General features: G+C 41.9%; 1 protein-coding gene across 1 annotated transcript; it reads right to left on the minus strand.

Moving 5' to 3' along the window:
* Positions 1 to 5,352: 5,352 nt before the first annotated feature.
* On the minus strand, positions 5,353 to 23,621 carry LOC103061061 (cytochrome P450 2J5-like). The gene is made up of 9 exons (XM_088132078.1): positions 23,451 to 23,621; positions 17,097 to 17,166; positions 14,623 to 14,757; positions 14,273 to 14,433; positions 13,407 to 13,583; positions 9,548 to 9,689; positions 8,100 to 8,287; positions 6,964 to 7,105; positions 5,353 to 5,537 (listed from the first exon to the last, which is right to left on the minus strand). Exons 1-9 carry the CDS (start codon positions 23,619 to 23,621, stop codon positions 5,353 to 5,355), a joined length of 1,371 nt encoding a protein of 456 aa, XP_087988204.1.
* Positions 23,622 to 26,803: the final 3,182 nt, after the last annotated feature.

Consider the following 26,803-nt stretch of genomic DNA (forward strand, 5'->3'; position numbering starts at 1 on the left):
TGATCTGCAAAAGGTAATCTCCAGTTTCTGCAGAAGTTGATTTCCATCCCTCCAGAATGGCAGTCCGCATCTGCCCATGGCGATAAGAGTTTTGCAAAGCTTGTTCTTGTTCAGATAGAAACAAAATGCCCAACCCAGCATCTGGGCCTGATAAGAGTTGGGCAGATCCATGGCAGTCACAGCAAATATGACATCCTGGGCCATTCCTCAACTGACAATCTGAGCATGACTACTTAAATCCCTGAGGAAAAGAAGTCAAAGGTCCTCCAATGCCACAGTAGCAATTACTCTGATCAGACCAGGAAGAAAGGCTGTTTTGCAATGTTCTCCCACCATTCCTCCAGACAGCCAGCTGTAGCAAGCAAATGTACCAGATTGGTAGACTGTCAGAATAGGTGTTTGATCACTCAAAGGGAATTCCTATAGATGGTGTCCATACCACCTCCCTCTACTCCAGCTGTAGCCTGATGCACTGTAGAATAAGTTGGTGGACAGAGAACTGAGAAAGTAACTTCCCTCTTTCAGGCCATTGTCTGGAAAAACAGGCCAAGTCAATTTTTTTCAGGGGTGCATAGCTTTGCCTTTGAAATGGTGTACCATTAGTTTATCTACTAGTGCAACCTGAGTTAAAGTGATCACCCTGAGAGGTGTCAAAAAACTGAGTAAAGGGGAGAAAACACTTCTAGTAATTGAATCTGCTACAAGATATTACGTTTCAACTTGGAAAACAACTGGGGCTTTTACAGATCTTTTCAGATTTGCTTGCTGATTGGGATATACTCTGGAAAATAGATTATTATTCCCTTTCTGCATGTCTTGTCTCATCTACAGGTCAGCGTGTAGGTGTGGGAGAGCAGCTGGCAAGAACTGAGACCTTCATCTTTCTGACCAGCCTCTTGAGGGCCTTCAGATTCCAGCTGCCTGAAGGAGTGAAAGAACTCAATCAAGTACCTGCTGTAAAGATGATCGTGCATCCACACCCTTACAAACTGTATGCTGTTCCCCACACAGGCATGAAACTTATAAAAACACCATGAATTACTAAAATTAATTTCCCTAATTACTTATTCAATAATATAGTAGATGCTTCCTATATGCCAATTCTCTGCCACCATTTACTCTATATTGAAACTTCTTCAACCTATTGTTGGGTTCACTTATCATACTTAACCAGGTCCACGAAAGAGCTGGAGGTTACATGTGAACAATAAGCTAAGTAAGCTTGTTACGTTTTACCTTTGCTTCCTTTTGGGTGCCAATAAAACATATTACTTTCAATTTACACTTAGTATCTTTTTCTTATTTGTTTAAAATATCTCCTATGGACTTCACATTCTCCAGCCAGAGCAAAAGGTAGCATTTACTAAAATTACACTTTTTAATCATACGTCTTTCATAGAGAAAAGGGAAGCATTTTCACTGCACAGAATCTTGGTAAAGTATATGTGCTCGGTTTATAGACCATCGTACTGCGGTCTTTCCTAAACTTTTGGATTATGACTCAAAATGCACTTCACATAGGGCTGCCTTTAGAGAGCACACAGAAGCTGCAGTTCATCCAAAACCCAGTGGTCCAGGGGCTCACTGTCCCTCTCCAACAGGCCCTGCGTTGGCTGCCAATTCCCTTCCGGGTGCAATTGAAAGTGGTGGTTTTGACCTGTAGAGCCCATTATGGCTTGGTACCTCGATACTTCCAGAACTGCCTGCTCCACCCAGAATCATTTCGACCTCTTAGGTCAGCAGGGGAAAAGCTTCTTGTAGGGTCCCACTTTAAGGAAATTAAAGGATCTGAAGCAAGGAGGCACTGTTTACCAGTGGCAGTGCCGGTTTTCTGGAACAGACCTCCAGTAGAGTAAGTAAATTTATTATTGTAACTGTATGTCATTATTTATAATGTGCCATAAAATACAATAAAATAGCAGTAAGCTATTGTACAATAAAGTAATAAAAGGAGTATTAGATCTAAAAAGGTTACAGCAAAACAAAGCCAAGGCTACAGCTAAGAACTTAAGTACAGTAGAGCCTTGTTTAACCAACCTTCACTTATCCGACCTTCCGTCTTATCCAACGCTCCTAAAAAAAACACAACACGCATAAATCAGCGACAAGAAAAGTGTGCCGCTTGTTTGCGAGTGTGAGTGTACTTTCTTGTTGCTCCTGACGGTGGCGCCGCAACGCAAAAATCGATTGCAACAGGCACAGCAGATCGGTTTTTTTTTTTTTTTTTTTACTGCACTCAATCATTACTGTGTGTTATCCGACATTTTCAGTTATCCGATGTTCTGCTGGCCTGTTTATGTCGGATAAGCGAGACTCTACTGTATTTCTTTCTAAGTTTAAATGACAGCAGAGCAAAAGTAGCAACTTGGTTGCTGACAGTTGGAAACAAATCTGCAAGAAGATACTTCAGGTTTTTTTGAGATCGGCGCCTTTGAGTTCATCCACCATCAGTAATTTGGCCCTAATCTCATTGTCCTTGGGGCAGCGGAGGACATAATGGATAAGGTCCTCACTTGACCAACACCACAAGAGACAGAGACGTTGTTCGACAAGGAGCTTACCAAATCTCCCTTTGAGATGTGCAGAGGGCCTGGTCTGCAGGCAAAGGGATGTTAAAGCTCTTCTCAGTGAAGCACTGGTTATGTTAACCAGGTACTGGGAGAGGCTTCTGTGTTTTTTATAATGATGGTACCAAGGTAAAAATGTGGAATCCCGTAAAAAAAATCCCATCTCTGTTATTTTCTCTGCTCCAACAGCTAAGTTCTTCTAAAGGTGGTAGGATAGGCATCAAAAGTTTGGTCCATTGATCCCAGCTGTGCAATGGAGAAAACAGAGTTTGGCATGATGGGATTCCTGAAGGCTTCCTAGTCTCTTATAAGCCCCAGCAATGCTAGGTGTATTCTACCTGTGATGGAAGGTAGCCTACCTCCATCCTTACACAGGCAGTGGAGATTAGTCTGGCAACCATCCCCAACGGCATTCAGGAAGATGCTGAAGACTGAATTGTTCTAGCATTCTACCCAGTCTGGCCCATCTTGGTTTTGTTTTTATTTCCTTGAGTTTGAGCTCTTTTTATTTCGTGTTGCAGAACCAGAGTTGTTGCTAAGCTCTAGGCTGGCCACCAGGCTCTGCTGTTAAGCAGCGTTGCCACTGAGCTGCCCAGCTGAGCTGCCCAGAGATGGGCTGCTTACCATGACTTGTGATCTTACAGGTGACTGTCGGCCCTCTTGTTTCCCTGCAGCTGTTGCACTTGTCCAGAGATTGCTTCCTCATCTGCTTGCCATCTCTTCCTCTTCTCCCGTTCCCACACACACCCTCTGGGTTGGCTTCCCTTTGCTAGGCTGAGGGTGCGGGTGGCACAAGGTGCACTCAGCTGGCTGCCTATGGATGCTGGCACATCCTTGAAAAGGGCAGGGTGTGGCTAAACTAGCCAGATGGGGACATTGCTATGCCAGTCCAATATCTGGGTGTGGCCAACTGACCAGCTGGGAGGTCGGCCTGGATGCCTGTGGGAGGCATCCCCTTAATCCCTTTTAAACGTCCATCGTTTCCATTCTTGGCAAACTTTTTGCTTTTAATTCTTTTTAAGTCTATATAATTGTTTCTTGGCTATTATTTTAATCCTTCGGCCAGGGGTACCCTCACCAGGTGGTTTAAGTGTTCTGCTGGTCTGAAGACCTCTATAACTTTAAAAATTTTCCCAAGAGGAGTGGGTGAGTTCATTGTCCTTTAAGCAGGCTCTACTCTATTTCTGCACGGTATTACCATATTAGATCTCCTCTTTCTATGCTTGCTCCCTTAGAAGCATTGCCATGATTCTCTGCTTGTTTCTAGCTTCCATTTCAGCATCTCTGTTCTTTCCCCATGCTTCACATTCTTTTCTAGAACATTTATGGCTCTCTCCACCTCTCTGATTCTTTTCTTTCCGCTTCCTCTGGGTTTTTCTGTCAGCCTTGATTAACGCCGGACGGTGTGAGCTCTTGCCGGAGTTTTCCTCAGGCTCTGCTTCATCTCAGCTGAGGAGACTGTCGGGGGAGGGGCCTTTCCAGGCCCGAAGAAAGGGTTTCTTTCGCTCTGTTTTCCCTCCTTTCCGATGGAGGGAGGAACAATCTTTCCAGCCTCAGTTTTCCCAGCTGCGCCTGTCCCCATTGCCTTTTCCTCCGCACGGCTTCTGCTCTGCATCCGGCCTCCTCTCTCTCTGTGCCTGTTCAGGGCTGCCCAGCGTCCTCCAGGGAGGAGGAGAACCCCCTCCGGCCCTGGCCTACTCCAGCTCTCTTCCCCTCTCGCGCGGGGCTGGCCTGTCCGGTGGGTCTCCTTCTCTGGGGCTTCCCTCTCGCCCTCCCTCAGCTCACCCCTCTCCGTCCTCCCCCAGCAGCGCTGGGAAAGTGGCCGTTTTCTTGCCATGGGGGGAAAGAGCCAGTAGGGAGAAGCAGGGAGCGAGGGAGGGCGGAGCGAGCAGAGCGGCTTCCTGGCATCAGAGCATAGGCCGTGCCTGGGTCAGACCCCTGGCCCATCTGGTCCAGCGGCCTGTTCTCCCAGTGGCCCACAACTGCACCAGGAAGCCCACTAGCCTCCTAGAAGATGGCCTTCAGAGGCAGCCCCATGCCCCCCAAGGCTAATAGGCATGGTTCCCCATGATTTCCTTGAATTGGGCCAACCCTTTTTTGCAGAAAGCCAAGCTGGTAGCTGGCACCATATCACATGATAAGTGAATTCCAAAGCTTAATTATGCTTTGTGTAAAAAAAAAAGGTGAGGGGTATTATTGTTTTTATTGTCTTTTTTTAGGTGCCCACAGCCATTGAAGGCGTGCATGGCACAGACAATTTCTGAATAATAAATACATTTCTCTTAGCACATAAACCTCAAGGTAACCTACCAATCAACTTGTAAAAGAGAATATACCATATCCCAAATGCTGCAAAAACAGGTTACCTAAAATTTAATTAATCAACTCCCTGAAGATTTTTCCAAAGGCACAAAATGAGAGAATGTAATGTTATGCATTACAGTGGTGATGACTGCACCATTGGGAGACCTGAAAGAACAGGTTAGGGATAGATCGTCATGGAGAAATTCCATCTATGTGGTTGCTAGGAGTCAAAAACGACTTGATGGCACATAATCAAAAAATGTTATGTATTGCAAGAAACCACTACTGTACTCTAGAGTAATAATATCAAACTAGGAAGAATTTGTCAGGCGATCATCACAGATTGAGCAATCCAATCCATCAAAGATTTGACTCAAGTTCTGTAAATTTCCACTCAAGATTGAATTGAGCAAGCCAAGATTGAATTTCACACTAGGATAAATTTATTGTAAAACCAGAGTGTGCCAATGATAATTATAATTTATGATGTCTTGTGGTGAGGAACAGCACAGATTTTATAAGAATGAGGGTATGTTGTCAACCCAATTCTAGGTTCTTTGCTGGCTTTTTTCTCTCCTTCTGGAAGTTGGAAGATGAATGTCTTGAGCAGATTTGTAAAGAAGATAAAGAGCTCCGTTCTTGCTAACTTATCCTCTAAAGACACATCTGACCCTGTGGAAGAAATGGAAAGCATAATTACAAATATCATAGCAAAATAATCATGAGACAACCACTACCGATAACCTTGAGAGAGAAAGGTATCTGAGGATACATACTCCCAAAGTGCCCTCCTAACCATCTGAAAACCTCTTCCATGCAACCTCCTTTATCATTTCAGCTGGCACTGCTCCAAAAACTGGCTGAGATACAAGAGTCATAAGTAATTTTCTCTTAATATATGAAGACCATCTTCATTCTCCCAACATGATTAAGTTTATCCTTGAATTGACTTATTGTCTAATTTCATGTAGTAAATTGAACTATAAACTAAACCAACTCTCTGAATTCACTTAACATACTAAAATCAGTAACCCAAATTTACACTAACCAAGCTTCACACTTCATTCAAGTGTAGCCATTATGTCTTAATAGGCCTTGTTCAAAGTATTGTACAAACAGGCAACTGAAAAGCAAACTTTTGCCAATAATTTATTATAGGGTTTGATCATTAAGATAGCATTGCTACAGCCTAATTCATACAGCACTAGGCTCTAATGTTAGGAATTTAATTCCAGTTTACTGTGTATTGTATTAACCCACATGAAGAGTGGTTTGTAAATCATGCTTCTGCAGTTTAGTGTGTTGTGAAGATCTAGCCAATGACAGTATGATTTATTCAGTGAACAGTGATTTAGCATGACTGATGAACCTTGTCATGGTCCTATTTCTGCAGGACAAAACGTTCTTTCAGTAACCAAGTTTTCAGTAACCAAGACTCAACCATAGTTTTAACTGGGAAACTGTCAGCATTTTAGACCAAGCTAAATCCAAATATGCAAGAGAATTCTTGGAAGCCTGGTATTCAGACAAAGCAGCAATTAACAGACACATAGAGATAAACAGCATCTACATACTATTCAAAAGAGACAAAAGACCAGAAGAAAGCCTCACCAGCAATCAATCTCCAGCCATCATCACCACCAATCATCACCCAGATAAGCAAAGGTTACCACCAGGGACACAATCAAGCAGCAAACATATGCTAATCAAGGAACTACCAGAGGAGCAAAACAAAACCCCCACCCTTACCAGCACTGGCAAGGCCTGCTACAGCACATAAATAGAGAGCAAACCCCATCCCATTTTAGCATTGAAGATGTTACCTAGCTGGGTAATGAAACGTTTGCAAGAAAAGAACCAAGCTCAGAGAACCCCAAGGACTTCACAGTAACCAAGTTATAGAATGTCGAAAGATTTCAAGTCGTAGATGAGAAACAGATAATTTAGGGACTAACGATTGATCTCCAAATCCTGCTACATGGACTAAACGTGCCTTTTATCTTTGAAAATAAAACACAATTTTCCTATTTAAAACAAACCTACTACATAAAGTAGCACAGTCAATATGATAATAGACCACTTTTATATTTACCAGTAGCAAGTAGTTGAAATTCTTCTCTGCTGACAAATTGTCCATCCTTATCCAAAAAATGACTTGGGTTGAATTTTTCAGGTGTTTCCCATAGTTTGGGATCAAGAAATACTGAATTCAGATTTGGGTTAATAAACGTTCCCTGGAAGTAATTTAAAAAAAAAAAACAGTTGATCCAAAATGCATCCAAACTATCCCATTTCAGATTACTTCCTCACTTTCACAGGACCAATTCTTGAGTATTTTTCATATAGTATGTACAAGCTTCATCCATTTGGAACTAATCATATTATATTTCTGTGGCACACCTGAACGTACATCAATTTGTGTGCCTCTTATCAAACAGATATAGTAAAAAAATCATTCTGAACATGAATAAAGTATTATTATACTCTTCCTGTTTTGTTTTGTTTTTTAATCCTCCCAAAACCTATGAGCTATAGCCACTGGTGAAAAGAACAGGCTGCTATATGAAGATTTCAGTACAGCTTCACTGAAGGTGTCCAAAAAGAGGCTGATGGTCATGTATCTGAGATGCTTTGGTGGATCCTGCCCTGAGAGGGGGGTAGACTAGATGTCTATAGTTGGATAACTCTAGGATTCTATGAAAAGAAGAAATCAACAGGTCTTCATGAACTCCTATTTTAGAAAGTATTTTAAAAATATCACTGTTTCTACTTGACATGAATCTCATTACTGATGTAATAAAGGATCTGAATAGATGTTTGTTTGTTTGTTTGTTTGTTTAAAACATCTATATGGCAGCCCATCTCACATGTCATTGTTCTATTAATTAAACATCCAAAATCCACAAAACTATAGCAAAAACTCCCAGCATTCCAAAGGCAAATATTCCCCCATTCTTCTTAAATGTTTAATTTTCTGGGTTTCAACCTTACCCAATGCTTATGGGATGAGCCAAGTTTTCAAGACCTTCTGGGGGCCTAGGAGGATAGGGCCTGCTGGATCTTCTGGAAAGAATGTTTCATGGGGCAGGGACCACTACAGAGTCACAGGCAGAATATATAGGAGCCATTCATTCATTCATTCATTCATTCATCCATCCATCCATCCATCCATCCATCCATCCATCCATCCACTCACTCACTCACTGCTGTATCATCACTCTTCTATACCTTGGGAGCGAGAAAACCAAAGACATTCACATCCTTTGCACATTGTTTGATGATTCTGAATAAGAATGCATGTTTGGTTCGCTGGATCTCGTGAATCACAGCACTGGTATAAGGTAGTTTCTTCCAATCTTGAGAGCTAACTGAGTTTGAGGAACCCAAAACCTTCTCCATCTCCTTATGGACTTTATCTGAGGAAAATGAAAGGGGGAGAGCATTTTACTTTGGGAAATACTTATTACTATGCCATGATTGCTGGATAAGGCAGACCTAGTTAGGCTACTCCCATAACAACAACCCTATGAAGTAGGTTGGACTGAAAGAGAATCACTGAGCAAAGTCCTGAAGGTGGATTTGAATGTGGGTCTTCTTGGTTCTACACTACATGCCAATTTTCATTGCTTACACAATGCCAAAACCTGACTTTCTCAGTCTAGTCTTTTCCAGATAGATAGTAGCACAGCACCCGATACTTCAAGCCAATGCATCCATGGAAAATCCTTTGCAGCCCATCTGGAGGGCAGCCTGAGACATCCCATGGAACACTTGGTTTAGCCTGTGTTCAGACAAGGTGCTTCACCAAGACACAAACCTAGCAGCTACTTGCACACAACCATCCAAGCTTGGTTGATATTAACCTTGGTTAGTGGTTTTGGTTTTGGCTTAATATATTGTGTATTTCCAGCCCAATAAGCTAGGTTATCGCTGACTATATTATTCAAACCCAGAAAATGAGCTAACTTAGTATGTGATGTGAAAGCAACACAGAGCTGTCATTCTGTGGAGCTACAAGTATCTCAGAAGAAAATGAGAACAGAGGGAATTATTAATGTGAGTGAAATTTTCCCCATCATATAAACATATAAACCCCAATTAAACCAATTAGGGTGATGGGAAATTATGTACAAGGAGATAGCCAAAACTGTATTTATTATTTCTTCTGCTCTTTAAACAAAAAAAGCTAAACCATTGCTCCAAGTTGCAGGTTGTCTGTGCTTAATAGCTCATCTTCAATTTTCTTCTATAAAATTGCAAAAGTTACTCCCGGAACAACTCTTCAGGAGCTACCGGAGAAGTCATTTTCTCACCAAATGCCACTCCCAACCCAAGAATACTGGTGGGAGCAAATATACATTTTCACTTGCTGCAACTTCCTCAGATGTTTAGGCTGCCAAGCCCAGTTGAAGCACTGCTTAGAGCAGTGTTGTCCAAACTTGGTCACTTTAAGATGAGTGGACTTCAACTTCCAGAATTCTGGGAGTTGAAGTCCACTCATCTTAAAGTGGCCAAGTTTGGACAGCACTGGCTTAGAGCAACAGCTTCCCCTTATTATTTTTTCTAGAGAGGGAGGCATTCTACCACCTTTGGGTGCTGTATTAAAATGAAAGCCATCCCCTCTGCTCTACCTGGGATCAATAACAATCTTCTTTCCATGGTTAGTCCTCTCTCACCTTGAATGTCTGGATGAGATGCCATCAGCAGGAGTGCCCACTGCAGACTGATTGCAGTTGACTCTGCCCCTGAGATAAGGAAGTCAAAAACACATTCAGCTAGGTTCTCTTCATTATAGGCAGTATTGTGCCCAGCCTTGCTCTGTTTGTGACAAAAGAAAAAAGAAAAGCAAATGTCATTTACAAGTTATTGCCAGGTCTTCCAAACTTTACCGTATCTTCTGTGTGGCTCCCTATTCTACAAGATCATACATTCACTAGTAATGTACCATGATCTTTGCACATATTTGTGAGTTTAGGAAAATATTTCTCAAATCCTGTTCTAAGGACCCTTCCCAACTTACACCTCCCTGACAACCTCCCATTTCTCCCCTATTTTTTGTCATTGTCTTTAACGCTGCACTGATGTTGAAGAAGTGTCTCCCCTCCCTTTGTTCCAACACTGTTTTTGCCATGGGCTTCAACAGCCCTTCTGATAGTGATGCAGTCAGGTGAACCAAGGGGAGAGGATTGACCAAATTCTTATTGGCATCCTTAAGCTATTGATGTGACTCCTGCCTTCTGTTCCCTGTCCGCCCAGTCCATATTGGCTTTGGCCACAGGACAGATTAGACATCTGGCTTTGGCAGATGTGTCAGCCTGCCTAAGGGCCAACTGGTGTGATGGAGGGGCACAGTATTTGTTATCTGTTAATCATCAGATTTTTCTTGATTCTCTTTTGTCAAATCTAGGGCAGTGTGGACATAGTTACTCATACATGCCCAATATGGTTTAACTACTTTTGGCTAGGGGCCCTTCAGCTCCTAAGTCATCCAGTAGAGGAGGACAGGAGCATTATATCCAGGTCCTTCAATTCTTCTTCCTTCTGTTGACTAGCTTTGTTCTCCTCCTCCAAGTGCTTCACATCTTGTAAAATAGATCCTGTCCTGTAACATTAAATCCACACCTACCTGTCATACAGGTAGTGCTCAACTTACGATGGTAATTGGGACTGGAATTTCCATCGCTAAGTGCAATGTCACATGACCACATCACTTAGCAATGGCAATCCCAGCAGTCCCTGTTGCCATTGTTAACCAAATTCCACCAGTCATTAGCCGAGGACCCACCCCAATCCAAGCCATTGCAAGCTTGGTCCGCCCCCCCAGCCCCAAGCCTTGGTGAGATAAGGGACTGCCTTCTCTTCAACTCCCCCCACCCGCCTATCTACCCCCATCTCTGCCTTTTGGCCACCCTGCACCCTGCCATATGGGGCAACAAGCAGCCCCAGAACTATGCAGATCTAAGGCTGCTTGCCACACTGCAGCTCAGGGGCTTCTTAACACACTGCAGTTCTGGGGCTGCAAGAAGCCCCTGAGCCACAGCACAACGTGAAGCTGCAGCTGCCTTTGGAAGCCTCAGCCTCCCCAGCCCACCCCAGCAGTGCAGCGTGAAGCCACAGCACCCCAGGAAGCCCCGGCAGCATGGTGCAAAACCACAGCACCCTGAGCCACAGTACAATGTGAAGCTGCAGCTGCCTTTGGAAGCCTCAGCCTCCCCAGCCCACCACCAGCAGTATGGCGCAAAGCCACAGCATCCTGAGAAGCCACAGTCACCCCAGCCCAGTCCCAGGCACAGTCACCCTTGCCACCCTGCACTCCAAGGCCCCTGCTGCCCTGCACTCCAAGGCCCCAGCTGGCCTTCACTGTCTTCTTGCTCCTGCTGCTGATGAGGCGTGCCTGCCCTGGCCCTTTGCAATGCAGCTGCTGGCCGCATGAGGCTTTCTTCCCAAGGTCTCATGTGGCGGTTTCCTGGTGAGACCTAGGGAAGATGGTCTCATGTGGCCAGCAGCTGCCTCGGGCATGCTTGGTCAGCAGTGGGAGCAAGAAGATGGCGAAAGTCAGCTAGGGCAGCAGGGGCCACTGAGTGCAGGGGACCAAAAGTGGGGGGAGATAGGCAGGTGGGGGGAGTTAAAGTGCCCCTGTGGTTGTAAGTGCAGGCAGGCTGCCAAGCACCCAAATTTTGATCATGTGACCGCAGGGGTGCTGCAACAGCTGTAACTTCAGGAACCGGTGGTAAGTCCCTTCATTCAGCTCTGCAATAACTTTGAATGGTCGCTGAACAAATGGTCATAAGTCAAGGATTACCTGTAGTTACAACATAGCCCAGTGGCCAATTAGTAGCAGAAATTTTGAATGAGGTGCCTATCATTTGGTTATCTTACTTGTGTTCTCCTGTGATTAGAGCTCCCCTGAACTGAATTTGACAGGGAGCACTGTTATGGTATGTGGGAATGACCTTGGGAGGCAGGGGGAAGAGCCACAGCCAGGGGAACAGTCAGATAAGAAGAGCTAAGCTGCAGCAAGAATGTGTGTGTGGCAAACATCTCAGAAGGGACCCTCCCTAGTTTCTTGGGCTGTAAAGGCAAGGGTGGAGAAATGTACTTTCAAACTTGCAAGATTCTGTTAATGTAACCTTACAATAAAGTAGAATTAGTTCATCTGGGTGTGCTTCCTGTCTGGACTACTTCACAAGGCTGACAAGCACTGTGTTACCTCAAGCACACTAAACCTTAGGTCAACTGGAAATATGGCAGTGGCAAGGGGAAAAATGCAGAATTTTTATGCAAATGTGTGGTGCTAAAACAGCAATATGACTAAATACTTTATTTCTCATCATTGTATGCCTTGCTTATCAATCAACACAAAGACGTTCAAGGTAGCAGACTGATGGAGATTCTGCAACTTACACTTACAGTCCTTTCCCTTTGTGGCTCCACTCAAAAATCTGTTGATTCTATGTTTATGCCCCTGTGGAATAATATCTGATTGCCCCTTCAAAAATCACATGCAGCACTAATTGGATTCTTTAGACTTTTGAGAGTAGTAATAACATATTGGTGGGATTCCACTAAGAGGATAAATCAGGGATGTAGCAGTGGAGAAGAACTTCACTTGCTCTTCACCTATTGGTGGTGCCCAGGTGACAACTTATCTTTATGTCACCCAAAAAAATAAAGTTGGAACAAGCCGTGTTCTCCTATAGTTACGAGGGCAAATACGACTTTTGCAATGGATCAAGTTTGGCATAAATTAGGATTATTCAGGATATTTATTCTTATCTCCATACTCCATTCTGTTTTGCCAATTACAAGCTGCTTGATCCCCACAGTGTGAAACACTCAAAACTCTACCTACAGCAAATCACAGGCTGAATAGTAGATTTTGATGAAAGAAGCACATCTTTTCAATGGACAAAAGCATTTAACTTCAAAGTTATTATTTTCAACCCGGAATCTTCACTGACACCCAGCCTCAGACCTTTGTTGATAAATATTCCACACTCAAATGAACTTGAGAAATTACCACCTCCTTTGGTTACCTGATTATTCTATAATTCTTCATCAAGACATTTTGCTAGATGTGTTCATGAAGAGTCTGGACAGCCATCTGTTAGGGATACTTTGATTTGGATTCCTGCACTGAATAAGGGGGTGTAACTCAATAGCCCCTCCCAACTCCTTGATTCTACACAGATAAAGTCCTTAAATACCAACCAGTTGTTATTTAAACTCCCTAGTCATTCAATGATATTCACAACTCAAGTTTTTCAATGACATTCAGTGGTATCTAAAACTTTTGATACTTTTTCCCAGTATTTCCAATCCGTGTTTATTTGTGGGTAATCTTCCATTGTAATGGCAAAGAGAAATGTGGGGAAGTGCAACAAGCAAGAGTTCCAAAAATAAGTATTATATGAAGACTCTCAGATGTCTTCTTGACATTTAGAAAACTCAATGTAGCAAGGAATGTATTGATTCCTTTGACTAGCCCCTTTTGCAAAATATACAGTAGGAAGAAAGGAAGAAATGAGTACTTACTTTCTCCACTTGTAGCCAATAGAAATCCGTGAAATCTTGTGGCTCGTTCGCTGCCTTTGATTCTTTATGTTTCTTTATCGCCTTCTTTGTAAAGGAAAGCACCAGCTCCCTGCTAGACAGGGCATTTTTGTGTGGCCCTGGGAAATATCTCATGAAGCATGGAAACTGTTTATGTAGCTACAGAGAAGACATGAGCAAAGTAATGTCACCACCAAGAGTCACATGCCTGGGACCACCCAACACTGAACCAAGAATTTCTTAATAAGAGAAATTTTATTTTCTGAAGTTGCAGGTACATTGTCTTATTAAAATAAATGAAGGAGGCCAATGACAATCATGGGCTGGAAAACCCCTTTTCTCTTCCTCTCTGTCCTTCTGCTAGCTCATTTCCTCCATCTCCCTCTTTTTCTCCCTTTTTTCCCTCTGACACAGATTTCTATCCATTCATCCACATCTATCCATGCGTCTGTACACAACTGTGCACACACCTACACTGAGATCTCTCACTCTCCACCTTTTATCCACCTACCTTTGTGAACTAGATTAACTAAGGAGTAGTGTAATATGAGTGAGGGAAGGAGGGAAGGGGAGATACAGTCAACTGTATATTTTCATGTAGGAGTCATAAGGAGGTAAAACTGTAGAATAAAAGTTGCTTCCTTATGCAGAAGCAGCCTTTTTGCACTGTCTGAGCTGAGTTGAATGGTTGATATTGTCTTGGCCTGATGCAATCACAAACTGTACTTGGGACAAGGCAAGATGGCAATTCTTTTCACCCTCGCTTAAGATCATCACAATAGCTCTCTGAAAGCTTCGGTCCTTTAGGGAGAATTGTCTGTCTCAGCAATAAACAAAGAACAACTTACAGCATAGACAAAACTCCCTCCAGATTTTACGGCAGATTCAATGGCGTCAGCCACTTGTTGGCTGTCCTTGTCTTCAAGAGGGACCCGGTGGCCAAAGGTCATGGTCCAGACCACTTTGCAAATAGAAGCTGTGATGGCATTCAAAGGGTCAAATGGTTGCCCTACAAATGAAATGATTGACAAATATTTTCCACTGTCTTCTTAATATCAGGTTGGAATTTCATGGTGGAACCAACTTTATTAGAATACAACTGAAAATGTGTTGAATTGTACTTCAAAGCATGCAAGGGCCCCATGAACATTTGGGCAGAGCAAAACAAGTGCCAACATAATCTCCTGGTGCTACATACCATTTACACGTGTGAAAGTCTCCACCAGCCGAGGGGCCTCCTCTTCAGCTTGGCTCTCCACTCCTGTCTTTCCTTCTTGCTGCTTTGACAAAACAAGCTTCCCAATCTCTCTTTGCTGCTTCCAGATATCTCCATCTGAAAACACCAGATCTGAGACCGTTGAGAAATAAAAGAAGAAAGAAACCATTGATGGCAAAAATAAATCAATCAATAAAATAATGCAATATATTGTCAACCATCCAAAAAGGCAGTTCATATTTAGGACAAAAGAGTCTGTCAATTATATTTTCTCACAAATTTTCCACCTTAAATTCATATTTTTCCTGTGTTCTGCAATAGAAAAATAAATTAGCACAAAAATCCATCCTGTATGCATTTTGGGGCACCTTTTTTCCAATATGTCATCATCTTTTTTTTTTTTTTTTTGCAGATAATTAACATATACGGTGTTTGTAAGCCGTTTTCCTGAGTATACTGGGGTTAGCTTTGTCATATTTTCCTAATCTATATATTATTGTATATATTTTTGGTTTGGTGAACTGCATTGCCAGATTCCAGTAAGTGCAAATACTAAAAAAGAAATACCTTCAGGTTTTATACCAAGAGAGGAAGTGAGAACTAAGTACGTTCTTATCAAAATGTAAATATATTATTTTTTTTTCCTTCTTTCCTTTTCAACTGAGTGCATATAAGACTTACCTCACCCATAAAATCTACACATTTCAATGCTGATGCAAAGTGAGTCTCTATAATGTAATGTTGTGCCTCTGCTATTGGCCAATACAGGATGTTTGAGATAATTTACTGTCTCCCATCTTTGATTATCCAAACATTCATATAAGACATTTTATCCCTTAACTAGACTTGACCACCCCGGTTTTAGTGCTGATGAGTCATGTGGAATAGTTGATTAGAAAAATGTTTGCAACCGAATGTTTACAAAACATGGATTTGGCCCAGGATAAGAACATAGGAAAGACCTTCTATTGAATCAAAATGCTAGTTTTTCCACAGATCAATGAAGGTAGCACTGAGGGAAGCAATACACCAAGAGGAATTTTTTCCAGCCCTACCAGGAGATTCTGAGATTTGAACCATGTATCTTCTGCATGCAAATCATGTGCTCAACCACTTAGTCCATTCCTTGTAGGATTCTAAATCTGGAAGTGGAGGTGATCTGGAAATTATAAATATTTCCATTGTTATGTATTTCAGTTTTTATATTGTTAAGGTAGAAGATCCACAACCATAAACTAGAAGTGTATAGCTTTTCTTTTTAAATCTGCTCTATCAATTTCTCTCAACAAATATAGCTCACTGCTTCCCTGTGTCTTTCTTGGTGAAGCTTTCATGTCTTCCACATTGCCTACTCAGTAGCACTTTACATTCAAAGTGGGGGGGAAAAAACACCTGTCAGAGAATGTATGGGGGCTCACAAAACACCAGCCCACAACTCCTTTAAGCGGCTGTGACTTTTCCACTATCCTCCACAGCTGCAGCACAATTCCAAGAAAAGACATATTTCGTCTATTTTGGGATACCTGTGCACTCTAAAGCAACTTTTTGCCTTTCTGAGTGAAGGCTGGGTTAATGTGCTGCGTGAGCCACATCTCCAGTATTCAGCAGAGCTGAACTGCCTAGTAAGTACTCCAAGGAAAAGAGTTGGAAATACAGTATAGAGTGTCTTCATTACAGAACTCAGTGGTAAAGTCCCTAACACAGACCGGCTGCCAACACACAAATTAAATCCACTGTGGCCTTCCTGACCAATAGGGAAGTGCTTATCAGTTTGAAGCACCTGAAAGCTACAAGTAGAAATAATTGATGTCCATGGGGAGGTCTAATTCATATGTTTATTTGCATCCCCTAGAAATGGATCGTATATTCTGTTAGGTTAAGTATCAAAGTGTACTGTATGTAGCTCAGCGCTCAGTGCTGTGACCCTGGAATGGAGATAGAAAACAGGAACCAGACAGCTGTCCTTTCTTGAGAGTGTGAATGGAATGGTGTAAAAGGATAACACACACAATGTTGTTTATTGTACATGCTGATATAATTTGAAAGGATTCTACTAGTGTGAAGCGTAACAGAGAGGTCATTCAAAGGGTTTATCAAAGTATTCTGGTGTAAAGGTCATATTGCAATGGTATTGCTTATTTTATCTTCCTTTTTGTAATGTAACCAACCAAACATATATAATCTGTAGAGATGCTTCACTCATATCTCTTTTATTTGCATTCTGTTGGGGCGGAGACTCATGATCACCATAATGCGTTCCAATAAAATTATATTTGTTGCATCTATGTCCAATCATTTTGGTTTCTAATTTAAAGTGAGCATTTTCTCACAACATCTGGATCCCCAATAAAATCTCAAGTTCAAGTCAGAACACCAGAAGGATGCTTGTGTTGAAGCATCCAATGTTTCCAACGAGAAGACCAGTACAAATACTTTCATTTTTTATAAAAACCTACCATTTTCATTGAGTATGCTACCGTAAGGCGTCATAGATGTCTTAGAGATTCCATGCTGTTCTTTCAACTGCTGTTTGGATTGAGATAAAAATAAGAAATGTTATTTTTGGATGTGGTTCTTTCAGGGGAAAATGGAATTTTCAGCTTCTCCTGCTGGGAACTTCCAGTCTACTCACCCCTCCTCTCTGTCTACGGCAAATAAAAAAAAGAGTTTTAAAGTAATGAGAATATTCTTTCCTAGTTTTATTTTTAGCAAACGAAGTAAACAAGATTGCAGGAAATGCAAGAAAGGATTTGCCATGTTAATTCCAAACAGCAAATTCAGCTGCACGTTAATTTACTTGGTTGATGCTTTTCCACCCTAATTTTTATAAATATTGTATGGGTACCAAATATTTTAATTATTGTGGCAGGTTCTTGAAGGCAATTTCAAGATTGCACGTGATTAATCTTCCCTTTCATAATAGTTGTGTTCCTACTGTGCATTTCACTAACAGGGGTGCAAATCCAAACCCACGGATTCTTCAGCACCTCATGACCTATTGACCACAAGGGGGCAATAGAGCTTTGATAGCATTAAGGATTTATTTTGTGTTCTTTCTTAGGCAAAGAGTGGGCAGAGAGAGAGAGAGACAAAGCTAATCTTCTGCCTTTCTTCCCTGGAATCCACCCACAGAGCACCTGTTCTTTCACCCTGCTCCAGGCAGGATGTAGTTAGTGAGGTGCTAAGCTTTGCCTCTCCCTGTACTGCATTTTCTGCTTCACTGATTATTGCTCAGGAACCCTCACGTGCACAAACAGAACATTTCCAGTCCCATCATTAACCAGGTCATTGCAATTCTCAGATGGTGAAGAGGAGGAGGACCAAGCTGAAGCATGAAGGAGTCAGAGGCAGTGAGACCCAATCCTAGCCAGAATGGTGAGTTGGCATCAGGACGTCTGTTATCTTGGTCCTTCTCCTCTTCTCCTTTAGCACAACATTCCAATAAAAAGATGGAGTGGATATATTTGCATAACGTGCTACACTTGGCTGGTGTTAACTTTAGTTAAAATGGGTTTTTTTGGTAGCTTGGGGTGTTATGCAAGCCCACCCTTTTGGGTTAGGTTATTATCCAGTGTATTATGTAAATCCCCAAAAATGAATTCAATAGCCAGGTTAAGGGTATTGGGTGAGTACAGCTATAGGTAGTCCTCATTTAGCGACTGACTCATTTAGAAACCATTCGCAATTATGACAGTGATGAAAAAGTAACTTTCTGACCAGTCCTTGCATTTACAACCTTCGCAGGTCTGTGAAGCAAAGAAAAGCTGAAGTAAAATCGTAAAATTGTGATATTTCATTTAGCAACTGCTTTGCTTAATGACTGAGTTGTGGGTCCCAACTGTGGTCACTAAATGAGGACCACCTATTATGTTAGAGCCTTAATATGACTGAGGCTTTAAAAGCAACAAGAGATCCAGTAATAAACTCTTCCACCATTCTCATCATATTAAATGTGTTCTGTGAGCTTTAGGATTTAGCAGCTGGATCCAACACTGGGGAAAGCTATTTTCTGAAGATACATTTATTTGTTTCTTTCTACTGATATGACCACCCCTCTCACGAAAGCAATTTAAAAGCATGAAAATTAAAACAGCAATATACAGGTAGTCCTCAACTTACGACGGCAATTGGGACCAGAGTTTCCATTGCTAAGCGATGTGATCATAAAGCGCAATGTCATATAATTGCATCACTTAGCAACAGCAATCCCTGCAGTCCCAGTTGCCATCATTAACAAATCCCACAGTCATTAGGCGAGACAACTTCCTGCCAGCTTCCCACAACCTAGTCGACGAGGAAGCCACCAGGAAGTTGCAAGTCCAAAGCAGCTTGCAAGCAGACCAGCAGGCAGGTAAATGGCTGCTGCTGGGTGGGGAAGGATGCAAGAGGGTGCACAAGGGTGTGAGGGAGGCACAACGAGAGTCTGGGTGGGTGCGTGAGAGTGTGAGGGAGGCACAGCAAGGCTTGGGAGGGTGTGCAGGGGTACAAGGGGTTGTGCAGGGGTGCAAGGGAGACACAGCGAGGCTTGGGGAGGGTGCATGGGGGGTTGTGAGTGGCTGGCATGGTGCAAGCACAGAGGGGCTGGGGGACTTCAACCTTCCCTGCTGGCTTTGCCATTGACTTTCTGGGGAAGCTGGCAGGGAAGGTCAGAAATTGCAATCTCATGATCGCAGGGCACTGCAACCAGTCATAAGTGCAAGCTGATTGCCAAGCACCCAGATCATGATCACATGACCATGGAGGTGCTGGGATGGCCAGAACTCCAAGAACTGGTCATAACCATCATTTGTTCAGTGCCGTCATAACTATGAATGGTCACTGAATGAATGGTCATAAGTCAAGAACTACCTATAAATGACTGTAAAGAAAAACCCACAACATATAATAAAAGAAAAAGAAATGGCAGCCAAGAATAAAAAACCTCAAAGTAACGAAAAACCACATGGGCCTCACTATCTTCCTGACCCCCATGTCCCGGCAAACAGCCAGGTCTTAAGCTCTTTCCAGAAGGCCTCTAATTGCTGATGAAAGGTATCTTATTTGGCTTCTATTGTTTCTTTAGAAGTTCATTATGCCATATAAATTAATCTGGGCTTCTGGTTGCTGCTGCTGAACACCAGGTCAGCCTGTAATAAGGCATTCCTTATCTGTCATTTAATCACAGGTGAGGGGGCTGACTTGGCATGTATTACTGAGAACTGGGAGGTCTTCTTGTCCAACCTCCTGTCCAATCTTTGTCTGAAAACTTCCAGTGAAGGAGCTCCCATGACTCTAGGAGGCAAGTTGTTCCCCTGCTTTTAATAGTTCTCATGGTCAAGAAACTCCTCCTTATTTCAAGGTTGGTTACTTCTGCAGATCTTCCACCTGTTGATTCTTGTCCTTTCCTAGGAGTTATGGATAATAAATCCACACCTTCTTCCCTATGACAGCCCTTCAAGTATCTGAAGGTTGCAATCCTGTCTCCCCTTAACCTTCCCTTCTTTAAGCTTAACAGTTCCAACGGTATTGATTTCGGGGCACTGTCATCTAGTGCAACAGAGGCATGGAGAAGCTTTGGGTTACATAGCAAAATATGGCACCCACCTTCCAACCACCTGCTTTTACTCCTCAGCTTGGCAAGCTCAGTTCTTGGAACTGTTCAAGACTGAGCTCTGTTCACAACAGCATAACATTTTAGCCAATTGTACAGACTTAGCATGCCCTGAATTTGGAAGGAGCCATGTAGGCCATTACCTCTAATTCCCTGCTCAAAATAGGAACCATATTAAAGTGTTCCCAATATCAGTGAATTTTTAGATAAAAAAAGAGAAGAGCAAGGGGTTTTTTTCCTACTTGGCTTTGTTCCAGTTTCTAAAATTCTTTGTGTGTATCTGTTCACAAAACATGACTAACCAAATCAATTGAAGGCATATTTCTGCATTTGCAAAATATACTGAATTTGCTTACTTTTAATGTTGGTTTGTTTTTGCATCACACATACCAAGTCCATTGAGTTCATCAATTGTTCCATATACTGTGCAAACCCAGAAAATGAGTTTCAATAACTTGGTTAAGGATTGTTGGAGGGATGGAGTCTTTGGACTGAAAGAAGATATGGTAGATTTAATTTTATGACACAGCATTATCTAGGGCATACTGCATACTGAGATGTTGCAAGCAGAGAAAAAGAGAACATGCAGACACATCTGGGCTGACTTTTTAATTATCTGCTCTGCCTACTTAAGTGGACACGACAGCTGATCCAGCTATAGAAGCCAGCTTTGGGAAAGCTGCTCTAATTAATAGGATGCTACCTTCCTCGGAGTGAGGTTTTAGCAGCTGCTTGGGAAATGGTGGGGCAGCCATATTTTGCAAGAGATTTACCATAATTGGCCACCCAGCTGGATATTAGAGGGAACAGATGAAAACGTTTTGCTAAGAATGTGAAATAACTCCACTGAAATAATGGCTTTTGAGCAAATGGATACTCATCATCAAAAACCAATGTTGTCTTTTCACGCAATGGTTTCTGTGCTTTTATCTTAAGCTGTATGTCAAGTTTTCCTGTTGCTTTACATTTTATGAATTTATTAAATTATTTGGTTAATTACATTTATATATATTGCAATCAGAATTGACCCTTGGTGGTTTACATCAGAAAAGGTTAGGTCAACACTTTCCTTCTTACATTTCAAAGTGTTTCAGGCTGCGCAGTTTTTCTCTTTTACCTGGTCAGCTATGTGTTAGTCTAAAGTCTCCTTAGATAGCAGTATGTAAGCCATGATTTTCCCTGGACTCATGTTCTATCAAGAAATAATTGAGATGGAGGCCCTTCTTGAGTAAATGGACATGTATATGATAATATTTGTGAAAAAGCCTATGTTTCCAAGACTGTGTCCTCTCCAAATGTCTTTCAAGTCAAAACCTCCTCTACCCTAGATGACATTAAATGTTTTCATTTAACACCTACTAATATCTGGGCCAAAAACATATGGAGGACAATAAAGAGAGTTTTCTGTATCACTTTGCTGCCACCTGGAGGGAATCTTGAGTTTCGTAGCCCAGGCCTGGTATCCCTCATTGAAATGAGCTAATACCAGAATGTCAGAATAGATTAGGAGCTAGGATTTCTATTCTACCTTGAAACTCACAGGCTAACCCTGGTTGAGTCCGTCTCTTGCAACTAAGCCTCTCTTACAGAGCTGGTGTGAAAATATGGCTGTTTGTACAATACACTTAACCACAGCAGATAAAGACGTAGTGGCTGCACTTATCCAATGCATTAAAATTGATACATTATAAAAATGCAACAAAGATAGTCCTTGTTTAGTGATCACAATTGGGATTGGCAGCTCTGTCATTAAGCGAAGCAGTCGCTAAGTGGGAAATCACATGACCATGACTGTGCTTTCCTTTTTCCCACTCCCCCACCCTTTGGAACGCTCACTCTGGCCCTGGGATAATTAACAAGAAGGGAATTAATGTTTGCATTTAAATTCATTGGAGAGGAAGGGATTACAAGAGGATAAGCAGGCACACAATGGGGAATTCCTTGCTCTGTGAGGGGAGAAAAACAAGAAAAAAAACAAGTGATTTTTGTAGGCAATCTTTCATTATGTGCTTGCTCATTCTCTTGTAATCCCTTCCTCTTCAATTTCTCTGCTCTGCAAGAAGGGAAAAAAGCAAAAAAAAAAAAAAGTCAGGCACAGGACAACACATACTGACTATAATGGTGATCACGTGACTGAGGGACACTATGACGGTCGTAATTGCAGGCATTGGTCATAAAGTTATTTTTTCAGCACTGTCATAACTTTGAATGGCTGCTGAACAAGGCAGTTGGTAAGTGAGGTCTATCTGTACTTAATAGGAATCATTAGAAATGGCTAAGTCCTGAGCAAACATGTATAAAGAATTTGATAGAACAAACCATCTGTTCCTTATGGAGTTCCAGTTCCACTTAAATCTTACTAAATTCATCCCATTAAGGAAGCAGCATTTTCCTTCTCCCTCCCTCCCTCCCTCCCTGCCTCCCACCCCCCGCTATACATACATACATATATACATACACACACACACACACACATGTGTGTGTGTGTGTGAATTTCTTCTCACTGATTTCAATAGGGAGAAGTTAATTTATGACAGATCCATATCTTCTCCTCACTGTCCTTCCCCAGCACAACCCTCCCTGCCTCCTTAATATTAGAGAACCAGTATCAGAAAATATCTGCTCAAAGATTCCCATAGACAACATCGAATTTAGACATGGTGAGGTCCTAAGCTCTGATAAGCAGTAGAAGCTGTATTTGACAAGTGCTAACAGAGAATAAAGCTGTGTAAGAATGGAACTTGACAAGAATACCATCAAGATGCCTAAGAACCCCGTGACTGGATGGAGAAGAGCCCTCTTTGAACAGAAGGTGTGAACGCATGTCAATTTATGAGGGTCAAGTGAGTCATATGAAATTAGAATAAAACTGTTACAAATGGGGGGGGGGGGGAATCTGAATTTTGAGAGACCCCTTCAGACTGTGAGGCTCTAAACTGTAGCATGCTTAGCCTAGACCTACATCTGGCTGTGCCAGTAGAACTGAGAGAACAATTCTGATGGCATCTCTGTCCATTTCTCTCTTTCTTCTTGAAGATTGAGCTCCAAGAAGTCTTTAATGGATTCCTTCCCAGGGTTTAAAACAATGTGCCCAAGTATGGCCCAGATCATTTTAACCAATGTTACCTTTCAATGGAAAAGAATTCACAGTTCTCTTCCAAAATCCTTTAACTCGCTGAACTTAACAAATTTAATTTAGCAGTTAATTCAAAAGGGTTACCTCAGATAGAGTCTCTTGATAAAGCCTGATGCCAGCTTGCCATAAGCTTCCAATCGTAGGCAATGGAAGCCATCCTGAAGGATAATGACTGCGAAACCAAAATTGCCTTAGGAGGTAGAACATCAGAAGACACAGAAGAATGATGACTGACAAGAGATATATCACCGACATTTTCCTTTCTTCTCTTTTTCTCCCTCAGTACTTGCCTAGTTACATGTAGATGTGTTGAACCTTCTTTCTGTGGCTTCAGCTTTCCTCACAGACAATTCCAGTTCTTTCAGTCAGTCCACAACACCCTTTTAAATAAAAGTAGAACATCACTAGACTGACATCATTAGACTAATCTTGCAAGGTCAGCTGCCAGGTATGATCCCATTAAGGTTCATGATAATACTAACGATTTAATTTTTACTGCATCATCCACGTGCATCTTATCAGGTATGGTTAATTCAAGCATGAATTGCTCACATAAATGAAGGAACTGGGAGTAACAGAATCTAATATGGAAGGCAAGTAAAATCCACACTGGTCAAGCACAGATCCAATTTGGTATATATAATCTAAAACATTTATTTAGCACATACTGTAGGTTACAGGTTGCATTCATAGAACACATTTAAGAAGATTACTGAATTAGCCCATTTTCTGGGTTTGTAGATACTGTGTGTGTGTGTGTGCGCGCGTGCACGCGCGCGTGCGTGTGGGCCTTCAAGTCAGTGTTGATTCCTGGCAATTGCCTGGATAAGTCCCTGCAGTTTTCTTGGCAAGGTTTCAGAAGGGGTTTGCCCTTGCCTCCTTCCTAGGGCAGAGAGAGAAGGCCTGGCGCAAGGTCACCCAGTTGGCTTTGTGCCTAAGGCAGGACTAGAATCCATGGTCTCCTGGTTTCTAGCCTGGGGCCTTAACTACTCCACCAAACTGGCTCTCTTATATTGCAATTAAAACACACAAAAGGACATCTCTGAACAGCACTATCACATCTAGATTGCAGAAATGCAAATAGCTATGAGATGGCATCAAGGAAATACAGAAAACTCTTTGTTGTTATCGTTTTTCCTGTGTCCCCAAAATGTCATGGAGCTTATGTGAATTTGGGGACGCTCCTGCTCCAGAAAAGAATGTTGTGAAGATGTATGTTTCCAATCAGCAAAAACTCCCATCTCATCCCAGTTCCCAGCTTCTGGGATTTTCTCTCCCCCTTCTTTAAGCAGAGTACTACAGTGTCTTGCCACCATCACTGTCACCTCTACCCCTGATCCTCCCCACTTGCTTCAAGGGGCAGTTGGACCGTTTTCCCTATACAGAATTAACCAGGTCTGTTCCCGCTTAGCTTTTGAGATCAGACAAGAACAGCTAAATGGTGCCAACTGCGATAAGTATATTCAACAGTTTCAATATAGTTTCTTTAGCACCCTGTAAAAGAGAACTGCCACCCACTGTAGACTTAAAAATGGTCCATGGTTCATTTGGAAAACATCTCCAAGACATGATTTCTGATTATCTGCTTTCTCCTTTCTGAGTACCTTTGGTTAGTCACGGGACAAACTCTCAAAGTGACTAGTAAAGTTGCACAGAGAACTGATCAAAGATAAAATAACCACAACATGAGAGGAACACCGAGAACATGTTAAGACAGGCAATTAGTGCAAGATGAGGCATGACATATCTCTTTTTAGAAAAACTCAGTTCTACGTATTAAAACTGCTGAATATCAGGAAGCCTTGTTGATTTATTACAAATCACCTAAAGACTGACCAAGTCTGTATTAGAATATCAGAACATGGAAAAAGCCTGCAGCAAGATTATTGTATGTAAAAAGTTGGAAAAGCAATGAAATGCCTACAGTGGAAAATTAACTGAACTTGCAGAAATGGTGAAACTGACCAGTTTGGTCAGAGAAAAAATAATAAAGACTTTTTTAAAAGGCTGGAATCTTTATATCGAGTTTTTGCTGAAAGAAAAAAGTGAATTGATGATTACAGGATTTGGGAATGAAAAACGAGATGAAAAGGTTGGGGAAAAGTTTAAGATGACATTTACTCAATAGAAAGAAGGGTGGAAGGCAGAATTGTATGTTTTTTCTTTTTCTTTTTCAATTTCTTTTGTGTTTCTCTATTTCTTATTTTATATCTTTGTTCTTGTTCTGTATATTTTATTACATTAAAAATTTACATTATTTTTATTACATTAAAAATTAAAAAATATTGTAATAAAAATAAAAAATAATTACATTATTTTTATTACATTAAAAATCTCACAAACACATACACACACACACACACACACACACACACACATATATATATATATACATACAGTGGTACCTTGTATGTAACAGTGGTACCTCTGTTAACAAACTTTTCAGGTTACAACCAGCTCCGGCTGCAAAAATTTACCTCGGTTTGCGAACTCCGCCTCGGGGTACGAACAGGATATGCGGCCATTTTCCCTCCCGTGACACGGTCCGTGGCCATTTTCCACCCCTGACACGTGGTCTGCGGCCATTTTTCCGCCCCTGACAGGTGGTCCACGGCCATTTTTCCGCCCCTGACACGTGGTCGTAGGGAGGGGGACTCTCCCTCCAAGCAATAGCCACCTCCCTGTCCTCCACGCCAGAACGGATTAACAGTAATTACATTGAACCTTATGGGGAAATTTGCTTCGGGTCGCGACCACTTCGGGGTGCGACCAGAGTCACAGAATGAATTAAGTTCGTAAACCGAGGTTCCACTGTATATATATACAGTACATATATATATGAAAAAGCTTTTTGAATCTTGATTCTTTTTCAGGCCTATTCCTCTTGCTGCCACCATAAAGATGGTTGTTTGGGATTCAGAAAGTTGAATGATTTCTGCATAGGCTGCTTTTGGTGGCTCCAACTTTCTGAAAAGAGCTTTTGTGACTGTTAAAAGTAGAGCAATTTATGCCAGAAGGAATTATCCCAGAGGATAGATATTTATTTATTTATTTATTTATTATATTTATATAGCCACCCATCTCACACAATAGTGTACAACAATTGAAAAGAACAAATTCATAAAAACAATTACAGATAAAAAACTATAAAAGCATACAAAGCAGGAGGGGATAAAATTAATAAGGGAGCCATCGCAAAATCTCCCCAGTCCCCTGGGACTCCAGGCCTGATCACACAGCCAGGTCTTGAGGGACTTGGGGAATGTCAAGAGGGATGGAGCTAATCTTACTTCCGGGGGGAGGAGATTCCACAAGGCGGTCACCATGGCAGAGAAGGCCCGCCTCCTGGGACCCCCCAAATGCAATTCTCTGGGAGACAGGACCCACAGCATGCCTTCTCTGCCAGATCTGATGGGACAGGCAGATGTAAACGGGGA

Source organism: Python bivittatus, unplaced genomic scaffold (assembly GCF_059951505.1).
Source record: "Python bivittatus isolate LINGU-HERP-01145 unplaced genomic scaffold, Pbiv_v1 ctg000980_np1212, whole genome shotgun sequence".
NCBI classification, from domain to species: domain Eukaryota; kingdom Metazoa; phylum Chordata; class Lepidosauria; order Squamata; family Pythonidae; genus Python; species Python bivittatus.

Coding starts and splice junctions, on each gene's coding strand:
- LOC103061061 (XM_088132078.1), bottom strand. CDS start 23,621: ATGTCGGTGATATATCTCTTGTCAGTCATCATTCTTCTGTGTCTTCTG. Junction 14,434..14,622: donor GACTTTCACACGTGTAAATG/GTATGTAGCACC, acceptor TTTCATTTGTAG/GGCAACCATTTGACCCTTTG. Junction 13,584..14,272: donor GAGGGAGTTTTGTCTATGCT/GTAAGTTGTTCT, acceptor TCTTCTCTGTAG/CTACATAAACAGTTTCCATG.